Raw genomic sequence first — 13,652 nt, 5'->3', positions numbered from 1 at the left:
TTTTTTCAAAGCCCCCATCCTGTTTTTTCCCTGCCCCTGGGTCGGGGAGCGCTTGTAAAACGGGGTCACTGAGCAGGGGGCAGCAGTGGGACTCCCTCGGAGCTGGGGAGGTGGGGACCTGGCGCTCTGCACTCTGCCTCCCCGTGTTTGTTGTAAAAAGAAATCCTGGTGAAGGCAGCCGTGTGCAGTTCTTTAATGGAAATGACATTTAAGTTGACCTTGAGGTGTTTGGTGAAGATGGGGAGCTTTATAAAGATGAGACCTGGATCAGAAAAACTGCCTTTGTGACGAGGGATGCCGTAAGGAGGTCAAGGAGGAGCAGGCAGGACGCGGACCCGGCAGTGTGTATCATGTTCCTTGTCTTTATCCTCTCAGTTTTGTAGCAAGTGTTATCAGAAAATTAGAATATGCTGGACTGGATTCCTTACTTTTAAACAGCATATTAATAGTTTAGTCTTACCCCTGTATCCCAGGGGAGCAGCACGACTTTGTGTGATAGAGTGAAATTTGGGCTATAATGGAAAAAAACTTGTTGTACCATTGCCAGCTGCACACCTATCCAATTTCCCTGCATGTTATCACTTTCATTCCCCTGTCGTGTGATGTTTTACCTCTACAGGTCACATAGTGTCCAGGGAGGAAAAGACCCTTGGCATTTCAGACTTTTGGCCACAAATCTGAAAATAATTGTGAGCCTGTTGCAGCTCTGTTCTGTGACCATGCAAGTTGCTCCAGCTCCTTGTGCTGCTCCAGCTCACTCCTTGTGCTCCTTTACCTCCTCATGCCCCCATTTCTCAGGTTGCAAAGTAGGTCTGAGATTCTCCTCTCCCTGGAGGCAGGGCAGTGGAGCTTGCTGTGTTTCAGGAGTGCATCTTGAGGCCACCCAACCCCATGCTGGAATCAGGCCTGAGAGGAACAGTGGCAAAGCTGCTTCTTGGGATTGACTTGAGCTGCTGGTTCTCTGCTGGGCAGCCAGAGCTTGCCATTTGTGTTTTTACAGGACTAATTTAGACTCCTAGAAAAGTAGACCAACAATTGACAAGTGAGACGATGCTTGAAGTGCCTCAGTAGCCGGGAAGCTGTTTAAACTGTATTTCTGGAATGCTGTCATGGTGAAAAGATGTTCTGAGCTGTTGTGTTTTTTCTCCTCAGGGCGGGAGAGTGTGGAGTGAGTGGCAGCTCCTGTCCTGGCTCAGCAGCAGCCTGGCTCCCCCACGTGTCCCAGCAGTGCGCTATGAGCAGAGGCACTGGGCGAGGCAGAGGCTCCTGTCTCACCCAGCCAAGGCACCACTACCCCAGCACTAACCGAGGTCCTTTTAACCACCCTCGTACCCCACAAGAAACTAACCAGGAAAGCTTTTTACACCAGCGGTTGCTGGCAGAGCAGGACGCTGAAGTCTCTGTGTTGCAGGGACAGGGATCACACAAGGAGTGGCGCACCAGAGGCGGGCGAGCTGCGGCACCGGCTCCTGCAGGCAGAGGTCAGCCCGGCTCCGGCAGGGCTGCCGGCCGTAGCTTCTTCTCCAGCCAACATCCGCGGGTTGGGACTCTGCCTCGCTACTGCTCTCCGCAGCACCATCGGCAGGAGAGCTCCCGGAGAGAGTCTGACGCTGTGAGGCTCAATTTCCAGAGACTGTCTCTTGCTGGGCAAGACTATGAAGGAGAAATTCTGACTGTTTTCAGGCAGCTTGGGGAGGGGAGGACTTGCACGGCTCATGAGCTGGCACGTAAACTTAGAACTCAAAAGAAAGACGTCAACCGTGTTTTGTATAAACTCCTCAAAGAAGGCAAGTTGCACAAAGAGGGAGAGACACCACCACTGTGGAGAGTTGCCAGCCCTGGTTCAGGGAGAGATAGAAGCCCTACTGACCACAGTGCCACCTGCCCAAATCCAGCAAATTGTGAGAGCAGAGGAGGAGAGCGGAGCACGTTTGGCTTGGGAGACACAGAGATGGCTGAGACAAAGGAGAAAATCTGCAACTACTTGTTCAGTGTGGTGGAAACAACAGCTCTCAATCTTGCCAAGAACATTGGGTTTTCGAGAGCCAAGGATGTTAATGCATTTCTTAGTGCTCTGGAAAAGCTGGGGGATGTCCACAAGCAGAATGCAACTCCACCACGGTGGTCCCTGACAGACAGGAAACGTGAGAGGATGCAGATGAGGATGAAGGCCAGCACAATAATGCAGATGGCAGATGCCACACTTCCTGAGTCAGGTCTTCCCTCTTCCTTCATCCCTCCATGTCCCCCAGAGGTGACTGCAGCTTCACCAGCAGCAGTGAAAGAGGAAGAAGAAAGTGCAGAAAATGGGCAGCAGCCTTTGGGGCTGGCTGGTCAGGGCAATGTCAGTGACACAGAGGCAGATGCACCTGAGGACACTAAGCCTGACTTCTCCAGTTTGAGTAATTATGATAACTCAGAAAACAGCACGTGGACCACAGATGATATCCCAGATAATCTGAATGCTATCAGCAAGCAGCCTGATAAGTCAGAAGGCATCATGAATTCTCAGTCTTCCCCCAGTTATGCTGCCCAGTTTGAAACTGCTCTGCCATGTACACCTGTAGAGAAACTGATGGCTTGTCAGGAGAAGAACCCAGTGAGTGGCCTTACAGAATATTCCCAGTACACATGCCAACACTGTGATTTCGTCATGCTGGAGCAGAATGGACCCTCTCATGAGCCACGGTAAAAAAATGTCCTGCTTTTCTGAGCTCTTTTTCCATTAAATGATTTTACTTTAACTAAGTTCACCCACTCAACTGTCCTGAAGGCCCTGCTATTAATGTTTCTTTCATTTCAGAAGGATTAGCCTAGTTGATTCCTTGCATCAACTTAAAAAATAAAGCAAGGCTAAAATTTAACCCTAGGTAGCCCAGTCTTGGCATTCCTCATTCTGAGCAGAAGAGATGGGATTAATTTCTTCACTAGGTCCCATCTCAATTAGGTGCCTTCAATTTGACCATATAGGGGGGAACTGGTATTTCTAAGGTGCCTCTCAAGATGCTCTCCCCCTGGAAGTGGTGTAAAGGGAGCCCAGAACAAAGTGTTTGGGGGCAGGTGCCTTAAGTTAAACGAGGTGGCCCCACTCTGTACATTTCTGTGTTGTAGCAGCTCAGAGCCAATTCTCTGAGCTGAGCATGTGGCATGACACTGCAGTTGCCTAAGTCAGTCTCTGGAGTCCCTTGCAGAATCATGGCTGTTACTGAGCATAAGCAAGACCAAGAAAATCTCCATATGTGCCACACTGGAATATGTCAATAGATCTGCTAGACAGGAAAATTGGCCTAATTTCTAAAGATGGAGTCCCAGGGTTTTGTTATTTTGGGTTTTGGTTTTTTTTTAAGAATGGATCTGAATGGATTCAGCACCATAATCCCTCTCCAGATCTGCTTTGACCCACTCTTCTTGGAAGGAGATTTCCAGGGCTGGAGGATGGAAGATCAACTTGTTTGTTAGAGGTCGCAGGAATGGGGGAGGCAGAAATGTGAAAGGCAAGAGGTTTATGTGAGGCAGCACCTTTCTAAGATGGATGCCCTGGATAGCCACAGAGAATGCCAGAGGGAGGAGTGACCCCTGAATGGCCAGGTGCAAATGAAACAGTGCAGGCTGCTTTTGAGCTTTCTTATTCCTGGCCAGGAGCCACAACAGAGCTGCTGCCTGCATACAGCCATTACCTACTCCTGGCACCTGTGGTGGAACACAACAATTCATCCTGTTCCTTCAGAACAAAACATGGAGCTGCTCTGTTGTGAACAGCTCTGGAAACGTAATGATGCAGTGCTGCTCGTGTAGCCTTGGTATTTTTGTTTTCTGCTCATGGCAGCCTGGATTTACTCTCCCAGCTGGGAGCTGGCTGTTTCTTTTCCTTTGAATTCCAAGAGCAGCCTTGCTTGCTCTGAGCAGACCACACTTCCGCTTCTCAATGTGCCCATTTGGTTTTCTTTTTCGAAGGTTTAAGTTCCAGGTAGTGATCAACGGGCGCCGATTCCCACCAGCAGAAGCAGGGAGCAAAAAATTGGCTAAGCAGGAGGCAGCAGCTAATGCCATGAAGGTCCTGATAAGTGAAGTGGAGAATGGAAGGCAAGGTGGAATTAAATGTGAGGAGCCATTACCCTCCAACAGCTCGGAACCAGAGCTGGTGAGTTTTCTTTACTTTGTGGGGCTGCTCAAACACTATTGAGTCTGACACTGATTTCCTCCATCTTCTTGCTGTAGCCTTTGCAGCTAGAGCCAGAGCTGTCATCTGCAGCAGCTCCCCTCAACCTGCTTCCTGGGAAGCACCCTATCAGCATATTAATGGAGTATGGTCAAAAATCAGGGAACATCATTGAATTCCAGCTGCTCTCTCAGGAAGGCCCACCTCATGATCCTAGGTATGGCATATTCTTGTCAGCTTTGAGGGAGGGTGGAAACTCTTTCTTCACTGTCCTTCCCCTTCAGCTTGCTGCCCACATTCCTGCATTTGTCACTGACCTAGCTGAGTGCTTCTCTTAGCCAAGGATTCTGGGCATGGCTCCTCCAAGATACCTAGTTCCAGAAGGAGACCCAAAGCAGGGCCCTTTCTCAGAGAAAGGATGCTGTTTCTTCTACCAGAGAAGGAGGGGGTTCCAGTCCTGTACCTCTCCTGGAGGTGCTCTACTGGAAGTGTTTAGGGCCATCACAGTAGATTTCAGTTGAAGATAAATTGGAGATAACCCAGAAGGATTTACCTGAAAGTGGGACATGGGGATAATAACCAGATTTAGACACCTATGGTTAACACTTTTCATGTACTATAATGTCCTGTCAGGTTCAGCTACTGTGTGAAAATGGGTGACCAAATTTTCCCTGCTGTGGTAGGAAACAGCAAGAAGGGAGCAAAGCAAATGGCAGCAGAAGTTGCTGTGAAGATTCTTTCTGGAGAGTCTGTACCCCATGTCTTGCCTGAACAGGTATAAAGAGCTTTTTTATAAGACCCAAGTGTTTGGAATTGGGTGTTCCCCCCTTATATTTCCTGTTCTGCTGGATTTCACCCCACAAGGTCATGTGGGGCAGAGGTTTCCTGCTGCTCTTGGCCTGCACTAAATGCAGCTGCTCAGTGTTTAACAGTCTTCTCCTGTCTAACTCTGCTCTAGCCTGTTGTGAAGCCCCAAAGTGACCAGTCCATGCACAATATTGCCACTTCAGATGAATCCAAAGTGGTGAAAACGAAGGGTGTTGGGGAGCTCATCAAATATCTTAACGTCAATCCTGTCAGTGGCCTGCTGGAATACGCCCGTTCCAATGGGTTTGCTGCAGAGTTCAAACTCATTGACCAGTCAGGACCTCCCCATGACCCCAAGTAAGTAGCAGCATCTGGCTGAAGGAAGTTTTGTGCTGCTGCTGTTGTCCTAGAAAAAGGGCAGAAAGCTCAAAATAGCTGATGCCTTTTGAGATGGCAGCAGGGCTAGTTGCTGCCTTTGCCAAATCTCGTCCCTCTGATTCCCTCCTCTCTCCACTTTGAGAAATAAAAAAACCAAACTGTAATCCACAGGTTTCTTGGTTTGCTTGTAGGTTTGTCTATCAGGCAAAGGTTGGAGGCCGCTGGTTCCCAGCTGTAACTGCACACAGCAAGAAGCAGGGCAAGCAGGAGGCAGCTGATGCAGCTCTCAGAGTCCTGATTGGGGAATCAGAGAAGACCGAGCGCATGGAAGGGATGAGCATCACTGAGGTGAATCTTCTGCCAGAGCTGGGCTTGTGTTTGTAGTCCTGCCTGTCCCCCTCGTCTCAGTCCAGCCAAAAAATGCTTTCAAAATCAGCTGTGATCCCTTTGTTCTCTGCAGATGTTGATAACTTGATGTGGTTTTCCTGAAGTGGGTTAGATGTTTCCTCAGGGCACAGGCATACCCTCCTGTCCTACAGACCTCTGCTTTAGGGCTAAATTATTATCAGATTCTTCCACAAGCTACTAATATATGTTCCTGTGGTAAAGTAGGAACATGCTTATTTTTAATTGTATGACTTTTTTTATTACTTCTTCCAAATTTCTTTGTGCTGCATTAAAAATTGTGTGTCAGCTCAAAAAATTCATGCATCAGTTAAATGCAAAGCCCTGGTTATGTCAGGATGGCTGTCCCAAACTTGGGCTGATATAAATCACACTTAGAGCATTGTGAGGTCTGAAAAGCCTCATTCCAGGCAGCACAACTGGGCACAGCAGCTGGGGCTCTAAATAGCAAAGCCATCAGGGAGGATTTGTCAGTCAGCAGTGCTGGAGGAGATGGGTTGGTCTGTGCTGGAATGACTGTGCACTCTCCTCACAGGCAGCCAGAGAGGAGCAATTCCTCCAAAGCCAGGAACAGATTTCCTTGGCTCAATCTCTGCCAAATAGGCAGGTTGGTTTTGTTCCTTCTTGCTCAGGGTTTTCCCTGGCATTCTCAGGAGGCCATTCCTCAGCCCGTGTTGTTTGCTGCTGTCTCTGATGTGGCTAAAGCAGAGCTCAAAGCCTTGGATGAGCTCTATTTCTCTTTCCCAGAAATACCTAAAAGAACTTCACCCACCCCTTGACACAGCACTGCCCAAAGTTCAGAGTTTTATGTGTACTGCCTTCTGCTTGGAAAGCTGTGAAATAGGAGTTTCCTTGAGCCAGGTCTCATAAGCTCTTGGAGATCTATTTCACACCCGAGATAGCTCAGCTACTTTAAAAGGCATAAAATCAACAAAATGGCTTCTGTGGCAGTGCTGGAAACAAAAGGGTTTTAATAAAAAGCAAAATAACAAACTCTTTACAGAGAAAAGCCAATCCAAGTGCAAGAGGCCCTGCTGCCCCTAGTAAAGCACCTCACAAAACCAATTAGTTTCTTTATTCTCTTCTTTTTCTAGTAGATTGCTTAGGCAGGACTTTTTTGCTTCTGTCCAATTAGCTATCCTTAAGTTTGAAGTGAAGTCCCCCAGGTCCTATGAGATGTCTTTTTCACCTAAATGAAGAAAAAAACTTCTGGGCTTATTTCCTTTTGAAGGAGACAAAAGATAGTTTTGTCACTCCTTCAACAAAGAGCACATTTCTACAAAGCTGTGCTGCAGGTTAGCTCACTCTTGAGTGTGGTCACCAAAAAATTGTTGTGGTGTTGCTGTGAGGGTCCCCAGGATGAGGTGAGAGATGAGAATTGACTCCCAAGTTCTCAGAAGGCTGATTTATTATTTTATGATACTGTATTATATTAAAAGAAAATTATATACTAAAATGATACTAAAGAAAGAGAAAGAAGACATCAGAAGGCTAGAAAAGAATGATAATAAAAATCTGTGACTGACCAGAGTCCCAACACAGCTGGACTGGGATTGGTCATTAATTAAAACTATTCACATGCTGGGTAAACAGTTCTCCAAATCACATTCCAGAGGAGCAAAACATGGAGAAGCTGAAGCTTCTCATCTTGCCAGGAGAAGAAATCCTGGCAAAGGGATTTTTCATAAAATACCACAGTGACACTTGAGCTGTGTGGTGTGACCTGCTCACACACATGTCCTGTGCTGTTGTCCTGTCCCAGCTCCCTGTGAGTGGCAGCACCCTGCACGACCAGCTGGCCATGCTGAGCCACCAGCGCTTCAACTCGCTCACAGCTCGCCTCCAGCACAGCCTGCTGGGCCGCAAGATCCTGGCTGCCATCATCATGAGGAGAGGAGATCAGGGCCTGGGAGTGGTGGTCAGCATTGGAACAGGTATGAGCAGCTTCTTCAGCACACTCTGAGCTCCCTTCCATGCTTGGTTTCCCTGTCAGCCATGGCTCAGGAATGGGTGTTGCTGTAGGCTTCCTCAGAGAGGGAACAGAACGTTCCCAGGGCTCACATGGTGTCATGAGTGATCTGGTTAGAGAGAGAGAGAACAAAGCAAATGTGCCTGCAGCTATATTGCTCTTAATCTTTGCTTGCATTGCTGTGTCCTGCTCTGTGCATCAGAGCATGGGTTCCTTATGTGCCAGAGCACACAATCCCCCAGTTTCTCCCAGCTGCACGTACCTTATCTCCCTCCCTGCTTTGCTGCCAGGCTTCTACCTGGAGTGATGGGCTGAAAAACCCTCAGGAAGGTACAGTCCCCCAAAACTCATGGCAGTTTAAGTCTGTCTGTCCCTAAAGTGGTGTCCCTTTATTTTCTTAACTATAGAATTTGCAGGGAAATCCCCAACGAGGGGAGAGAATGATGAGAAGGATTCCGTCTTATCAGAAGGCTAATTATTATACTGTATTACATTATATTACATTACATCTAAACTGAATCTGCCAAGCACTCAACTCTGCACACAACTGCACAGAATCTCATGACAGTCAGCCTGACACACACACACACATGCTTGGCCCTGATAGGCCAAGGAAACAAAACACCATCACTCTGGGGAAACAATCTCCATATTGCATTCTACTTTGGCACAACACAGGCACAGCAAATAAGATCAGAATTGTTTTTCCTTTCTCTGAGGTTCAGAGAAAGTGAATCTCAGAAATATTCTTGGGAAGAATTGTGCCTTGCTTTTCTCTGTGAAGAAAAATGTGGCAACACTTAACTGCTTGTGGTAGTGATTTAATAGGCAGGGTGCTCATGCTGGTGCTGCTGGTCAAGAGCCCAAAGAAATAAGACTGCCTCCCTCTGTCTCTGAAGCCAGCTTGACTTTGATACCTGCCCTATTATTTAATTCTTTCTTTGTTTGTTTCAGGTAATCGATGTGTGAAAGGAGAAGAGCTAAGCTTGAAGGGGGAGACAGTAAATGACTGTCATGCAGAAATCATTTCTCGAAGAGGCTTTGTGAGGTGAGAAAAGGGGAAACTCAAAAGGAAAAGGAGAGTGGCCTGCCAGGAGCTGCTCTCCCATTCTGGAAGGGTGTAGCTGAAACACACCCCTAGATTTTTGCTGTGCTGAGAGATGCTGTGAGCCTCAGACCCTGTTTACTCGTGTGTTGTTGAATAGAGGGAAGTAATTTCTGATAAGAAGGGGCCACACCTGAATGATGCCCAAATAAGAACTGAATGGGAGACTTGCCAGGAGCCCAAGGGCTGCATCTGATGTACTCAATATCAAGAGGGGGCTCTCCAGCCTGAGCACAGCTCCTGCCACACCAAGCCACTGCAGGCCTGGTCTCCTGGCCTTTCTGGGTCTGGGTGTAGAGGGATTCATGAAAACATGCTGCATTTGTTTGCTTTGATAATTAACTTGTTTTTCAGAAGCTGAAAAGGGTTTTCCCAACTAAACTACACAATTTTCCTCTTCCTCTCCTCTTGCCCTCCCACATTCACTGTGGCACTTTTTAGTTTTTGAAACCTAAAGTGAGATGAAGCTGGACTGCTTAGTTAACATCTGTCCTTCAGTTATGAACAAAAAAAATCAGCTGCTTCCTGCAAGCCTTTGTGTGCTGCCACTGTGCTCTGCATTCCTCAGCAAGGGAAAGTGTTGAGGGCAGGTCCCTGGGAAGTGATGAATCAGGACTGCATCTTGCTTACTGTCTGTTTTCAGCTGTTAATCTTGACAGCAGTGGCTGCTCTGGCACAGCAGAGTGAACTCTGCCTCTCCTTGCAAGCTCAGTCCCTGCACAGCTCTGCTCAAGGACTGTCTGGGAGGCTGCAGTTTTTCTTTAGTCCTTGACACGATGTTGGAGACCTCAGGGTTTTCCCTGGTCAGAATCAGCCATAAAAGATCCATCAGTGTAAACAGATCATGGGCTCCTTCTAATACCACTTGAATTCAGCTGCCTGCAGGGTTATTTACTTTTAATGCAAACTTGCTGCTGACTAAAGGTGCTGGTTAACAACCTTGAAGTCTTCTTCACACTGGGATCAGATGCATGAGAGCAGCACCTGGACAGGGTACTGCTTTTCTACTGCTTGTCCTCTGCATGGCAGAAAATCTGCTGGATTTTTTGCCCTTTTCTTGTGCATCAAGCGTTTTTTGTTGGCTTCCCAGGCATCCTCAGCCACAGCTCCTGGTCTCTGCTCTTCCATGTGACAGGAATGGGTGATGTGGGACCCCGCCTGTCAGTTGAAGCACTTGTTGTCTGAGAAGCAGAGCAGCCTTTTGACAGGATGGTGTTTTTTTCAGGTTTCTTTACAGTGAGCTCCTGAAGTATGACCCATCTAATCCTTCCTCTGTAGAAGAGAGCATTTTTGAGCAAGCAGGAGGACAGAAACTCAAAATAAAGAGCAGTGTTACCTTCCACCTCTACGTCAGGTTGGTGAGGGGGGTTGAATGACTGGTGTCAGCAGCACTGTCATGCCCCTGGCCCTGGCTGTTTCCTTTACAGTCAGGGCTAAGCAGGGAGGGTTTGTTTTCTAGCACAGCACCGTGTGGGGATGGAGCACTCTTTGATAAATCCTGCAGCGATCAGGCAAACGAGATGGGACCACCCCAACATCAGCCGCTCTTTGAGAACCCCAAGCAAGGCAAGCTACGGACCAAGGTGGAGAACGGTGAGTGCAATCACTCCCTGCACCATGGGGTGGCTTCAGTCCTCTCCTGGGAGCCTTTCAGGTGCTCCAGAGCTTCCTTACCCCTCTCTATGTGCTGTTGTGGGATTTGAAGCATTCAGGAACCAAAAGAGGTAGATGGAAGGCTTTAGAGAGTCCCTTTCCCCTTCCCAGCCCTGCCTATTGCACTGCCATGCTTGTGAATTTTAATGCAAAGCTCAGATCTAGGTCTGTGTCCTGCCTTTCAAGCAAAGTTCTATTCTGCTTCAGCCATGTTGAAAATTATTCATCAGTACCCAATACTGAATGCCAGATTCTTCCCTGAACCTGGTGTCAGACTCTGGGTTATCCAGAAGTTTCTTGAGCAGTTGCTGATGGGGTTTTGATTTATTGAATATCTGACACTATACAGAAAAGCTTTTTCCTTCTCTTGTGCAGGGGAAGGCACCATTCCTGTGGAGTCAAGTGACATTGTGCCCACGTGGGACGGGATCCAGCACGGGGAGCGCTTACGGACCATGTCCTGCAGTGACAAAATCTTACGCTGGAATGTGCTGGGCTTGCAAGGGGCATTGCTGTCACACTTCCTGGAGCCAGTTTATCTCCACTCTCTTACACTCGGTGAGAAACCCTCTGTCCTCTCGGGGTAAAACTAGGCTGCAGTGCCAGCTCATCTGATGGCAGAGTTGGTTTGTGGAGGGTGTAAGAGTAACAGATTGAAATGTCTTTCTTGGCAGAGCTGTTTGAAAATGCAAAGGGAGTCTATGGATTTTGGGCTGTGGGTATAGTCAGTGTCTGCAAAGTTCTGGATTTTTAGGAGGCACATGTGATCTAGGAGAGTGAGACAAAGCCTGCGTGTTTGTGTCTTGAGTGAGAAGTGTTGTAGTCTGAAGACTGTTGTCTTACACACCCAGGATACACATAGCTGTGCTGATCCACATGCTGTGAGCTTTTAGGAGTCTGTGAGCAGTGCTGCAGTTTTTGGGGTTTGGCCACTCCATCACCTGTGCCATCCTGTTTCCTCACACCTTCACCTCTGTCTCCACAGGTTATTTGTACAGCCAGGGTCACTTGACCCGTGCCATCTGCTGCCGCATGGAGAGGGATGGGAGCACACTGAAGGAAAAGCTCCAGGCTCCATATCACATCAACCACCCTGAGGTACTGCAGCTGTGGCACTTCTTCATGTTTGTCACCCTCTCCTTTGCCTGGGTGTTTGGGGGTCCCTGAGGTGCTCTGCAGGGAGGGTCATTGTGCAGCAGGGGCAAGAATTAGTGACCAGAAGCACAGAATCACACAATCAAGGGATATCCTGAGTTGGAAGGGACCCACAATGGTCTAACCCACATCAGGTTTAGCTCCTGGCCCTACACAGGACAACCCCAAGAACCTGCCCTCTTTGTGTCACTGCACAGTTTGGGGGTTACTAGCAATGTCTTAGGCTGGAAAAAAGGACACTAAAGTTGCCTCTCTAGCCTTCAACTCAGTAAGAACCTTTTCCTTGTGGCTCTCTGGAAAGTTTGGGATGAGCTAGAACTGTGAGGGATGAAAGGGGCAAGAGACTGAGGCAGCAGGACCAGGTTAAGCTTCCTTCCTGTGCAGGTTGGGCGAGTCAGCGTGTACGACTCTGCAAGGCAGACAGGCAAGACCAAGGAGTCATCAGTGAACTGGTGTCTTGCTGATGAAGGCGAAGTGGAAATCTTGGATGGCACCAAAGGGAAAGTAGATGGGTAAGAGGAGCCTTTCCTGACACTGCCTTTTCCTGACACTGCCTGGGGGAAGGGGGGCAGCTCTGAGCTGGGGAGTACACTCTGCACTGTTACAGCACTCTATGTATTGAATATTTTTGCCCCCAGTGAGGGGGAGAGAATTATGCACCTAACTCTACCTTATCAGAAGGCTAATTAATTACTTTATTATAGTATATTATTCTATACTATATTATAATACCTTGCATCTAAACTGAATCTGCCAAGCACTCAACTGCGCAGAATCTCGTGACTGTCAGCCAACAGTCCCAACATACACACACACACACACACACACACCTGGCCCTGATAGGCCAAGAAAATAAAACACCATCACTTTGGGTAAACAGTCTCCATATTGCATTCTACTTTGGCACAACGCAGCACAGCAAATAAGATAAGAATTGTTTTTTCTTTCTCTGAGGTTTGGAGAATGTGAAACCCAGAAATATTCTTGGGTAGAACTGTGCCTTGCTTTTCTCTGTGAAGAGAAATGTGGCGACACCGTACGCCTGGGGAGGGTTGGATAGAGGAATTTTAAACAGATATAAGCAAGCACTCCTGAAGGAAAACAAAATGTTGCCCCCCTGGACCCTACCAGTGAGCCCTGCCAAGCCCAGAGCTCCTCCACCATGGGATTTTCACTGAGCCCCCTGCTTCTCTTGGCTCTTCTCAGTATCCTGTCCCTCATAACTGTCATTGTCTTCCTTCCCAGTGTGAAGCTGGAGGTGTCTCGTGTGTCCAAGAGGAAAATGTTCACCCTGTTCCAGCAGCTCTGTGCAAAGAACAACCGCAAAGACCTGCAGGGTTTCTCTGTGTACTCGGATGCCAAGGAGGCAGCCACAGCTTACCAGGCAGCCAAGCAGAGCTTCTTCAGCACGCTGGAAGAGCTGGGCTATGGCAGCTGGATCCGCAAACCCCAAGAGGAAGAAAATTTCTCTGTCCTTGATGTGTAAGGAAGCACTCTGCAAGGACTGGGGGATGAATGTGCACAGGCTGTGCTCATCCTTCTCTCACCACGTTTTTGGAGTGGAATCAGGACTGTGCAGCGGTTTCCTCGTAGGCCTGGCTGCCTTGTCACTGTCACTCAGACCCTGTGTTTTTAAAATGTGCATGTAAATGATTCTCCTGTTTTTTAAAGCAAGGGCAGGCTCAGTCCCCATTTGCTTTTTTTATAGTTTTGTCCCCCCCTTTATTGTTTTTTAAAGAAGGCACGAGAAACCAGAGGAATTTTCAAGACTGTGAGCTTGAAACCTTTGGACCATGTACTGCAGATCCCTCTGGCAGGTTTTGAGGCAAATTTTCTCCTTTGAGATTAAAAAAAAAAAAAAAACAGACTGTTTGACTGGTTTTCTGTGTCTCTGTTGGAAGATGACTGGCGGCCCAGCCAAGCTGGGACGTGGGACTGGCTTCTGCAATGTGCAACCATAGGGCCAGCATAACATTCTGCATTAATAACAAAGAAGAAAGTTGCAGAATTGTTGGCCATGG

At 47.9% G+C, this 13,652-nt stretch overlaps 1 protein-coding gene across 1 annotated transcript; it reads left to right on the top strand.

Annotated features, from left to right (window-relative positions):
- The first annotated feature begins 117 nt into the window (after nucleotides 1-117).
- ADAR (adenosine deaminase RNA specific) lies at nucleotides 118-13,496 on the top strand. Its single transcript, XM_031063961.1, has 16 exons — nucleotides 118-1,042; nucleotides 1,153-1,310; nucleotides 1,412-2,688; nucleotides 3,955-4,141; nucleotides 4,219-4,376; nucleotides 4,793-4,934; nucleotides 5,118-5,323; nucleotides 5,536-5,692; nucleotides 7,512-7,683; nucleotides 8,673-8,766; nucleotides 10,049-10,177; nucleotides 10,283-10,416; nucleotides 10,852-11,034; nucleotides 11,462-11,574; nucleotides 12,016-12,143; nucleotides 12,877-13,496. Exons 3-16 carry the CDS (start codon nucleotides 1,952-1,954, stop codon nucleotides 13,115-13,117), a joined length of 2,781 nt encoding a protein of 926 aa, XP_030919821.1. The 5' UTR covers nucleotides 118-1,042; nucleotides 1,153-1,310; nucleotides 1,412-1,951; the 3' UTR covers nucleotides 13,118-13,496.
- Nucleotides 13,497-13,652: the final 156 nt, after the last annotated feature.

The sequence above is a fragment of the Geospiza fortis genome, unplaced genomic scaffold (genome assembly GCF_000277835.1).
Source record: "Geospiza fortis unplaced genomic scaffold, GeoFor_1.0 scaffold387, whole genome shotgun sequence".
Lineage (NCBI taxonomy): Eukaryota > Metazoa > Chordata > Aves > Passeriformes > Thraupidae > Geospiza > Geospiza fortis.
This window is presented reverse-complemented; position numbering and strand designations above follow the sequence as displayed.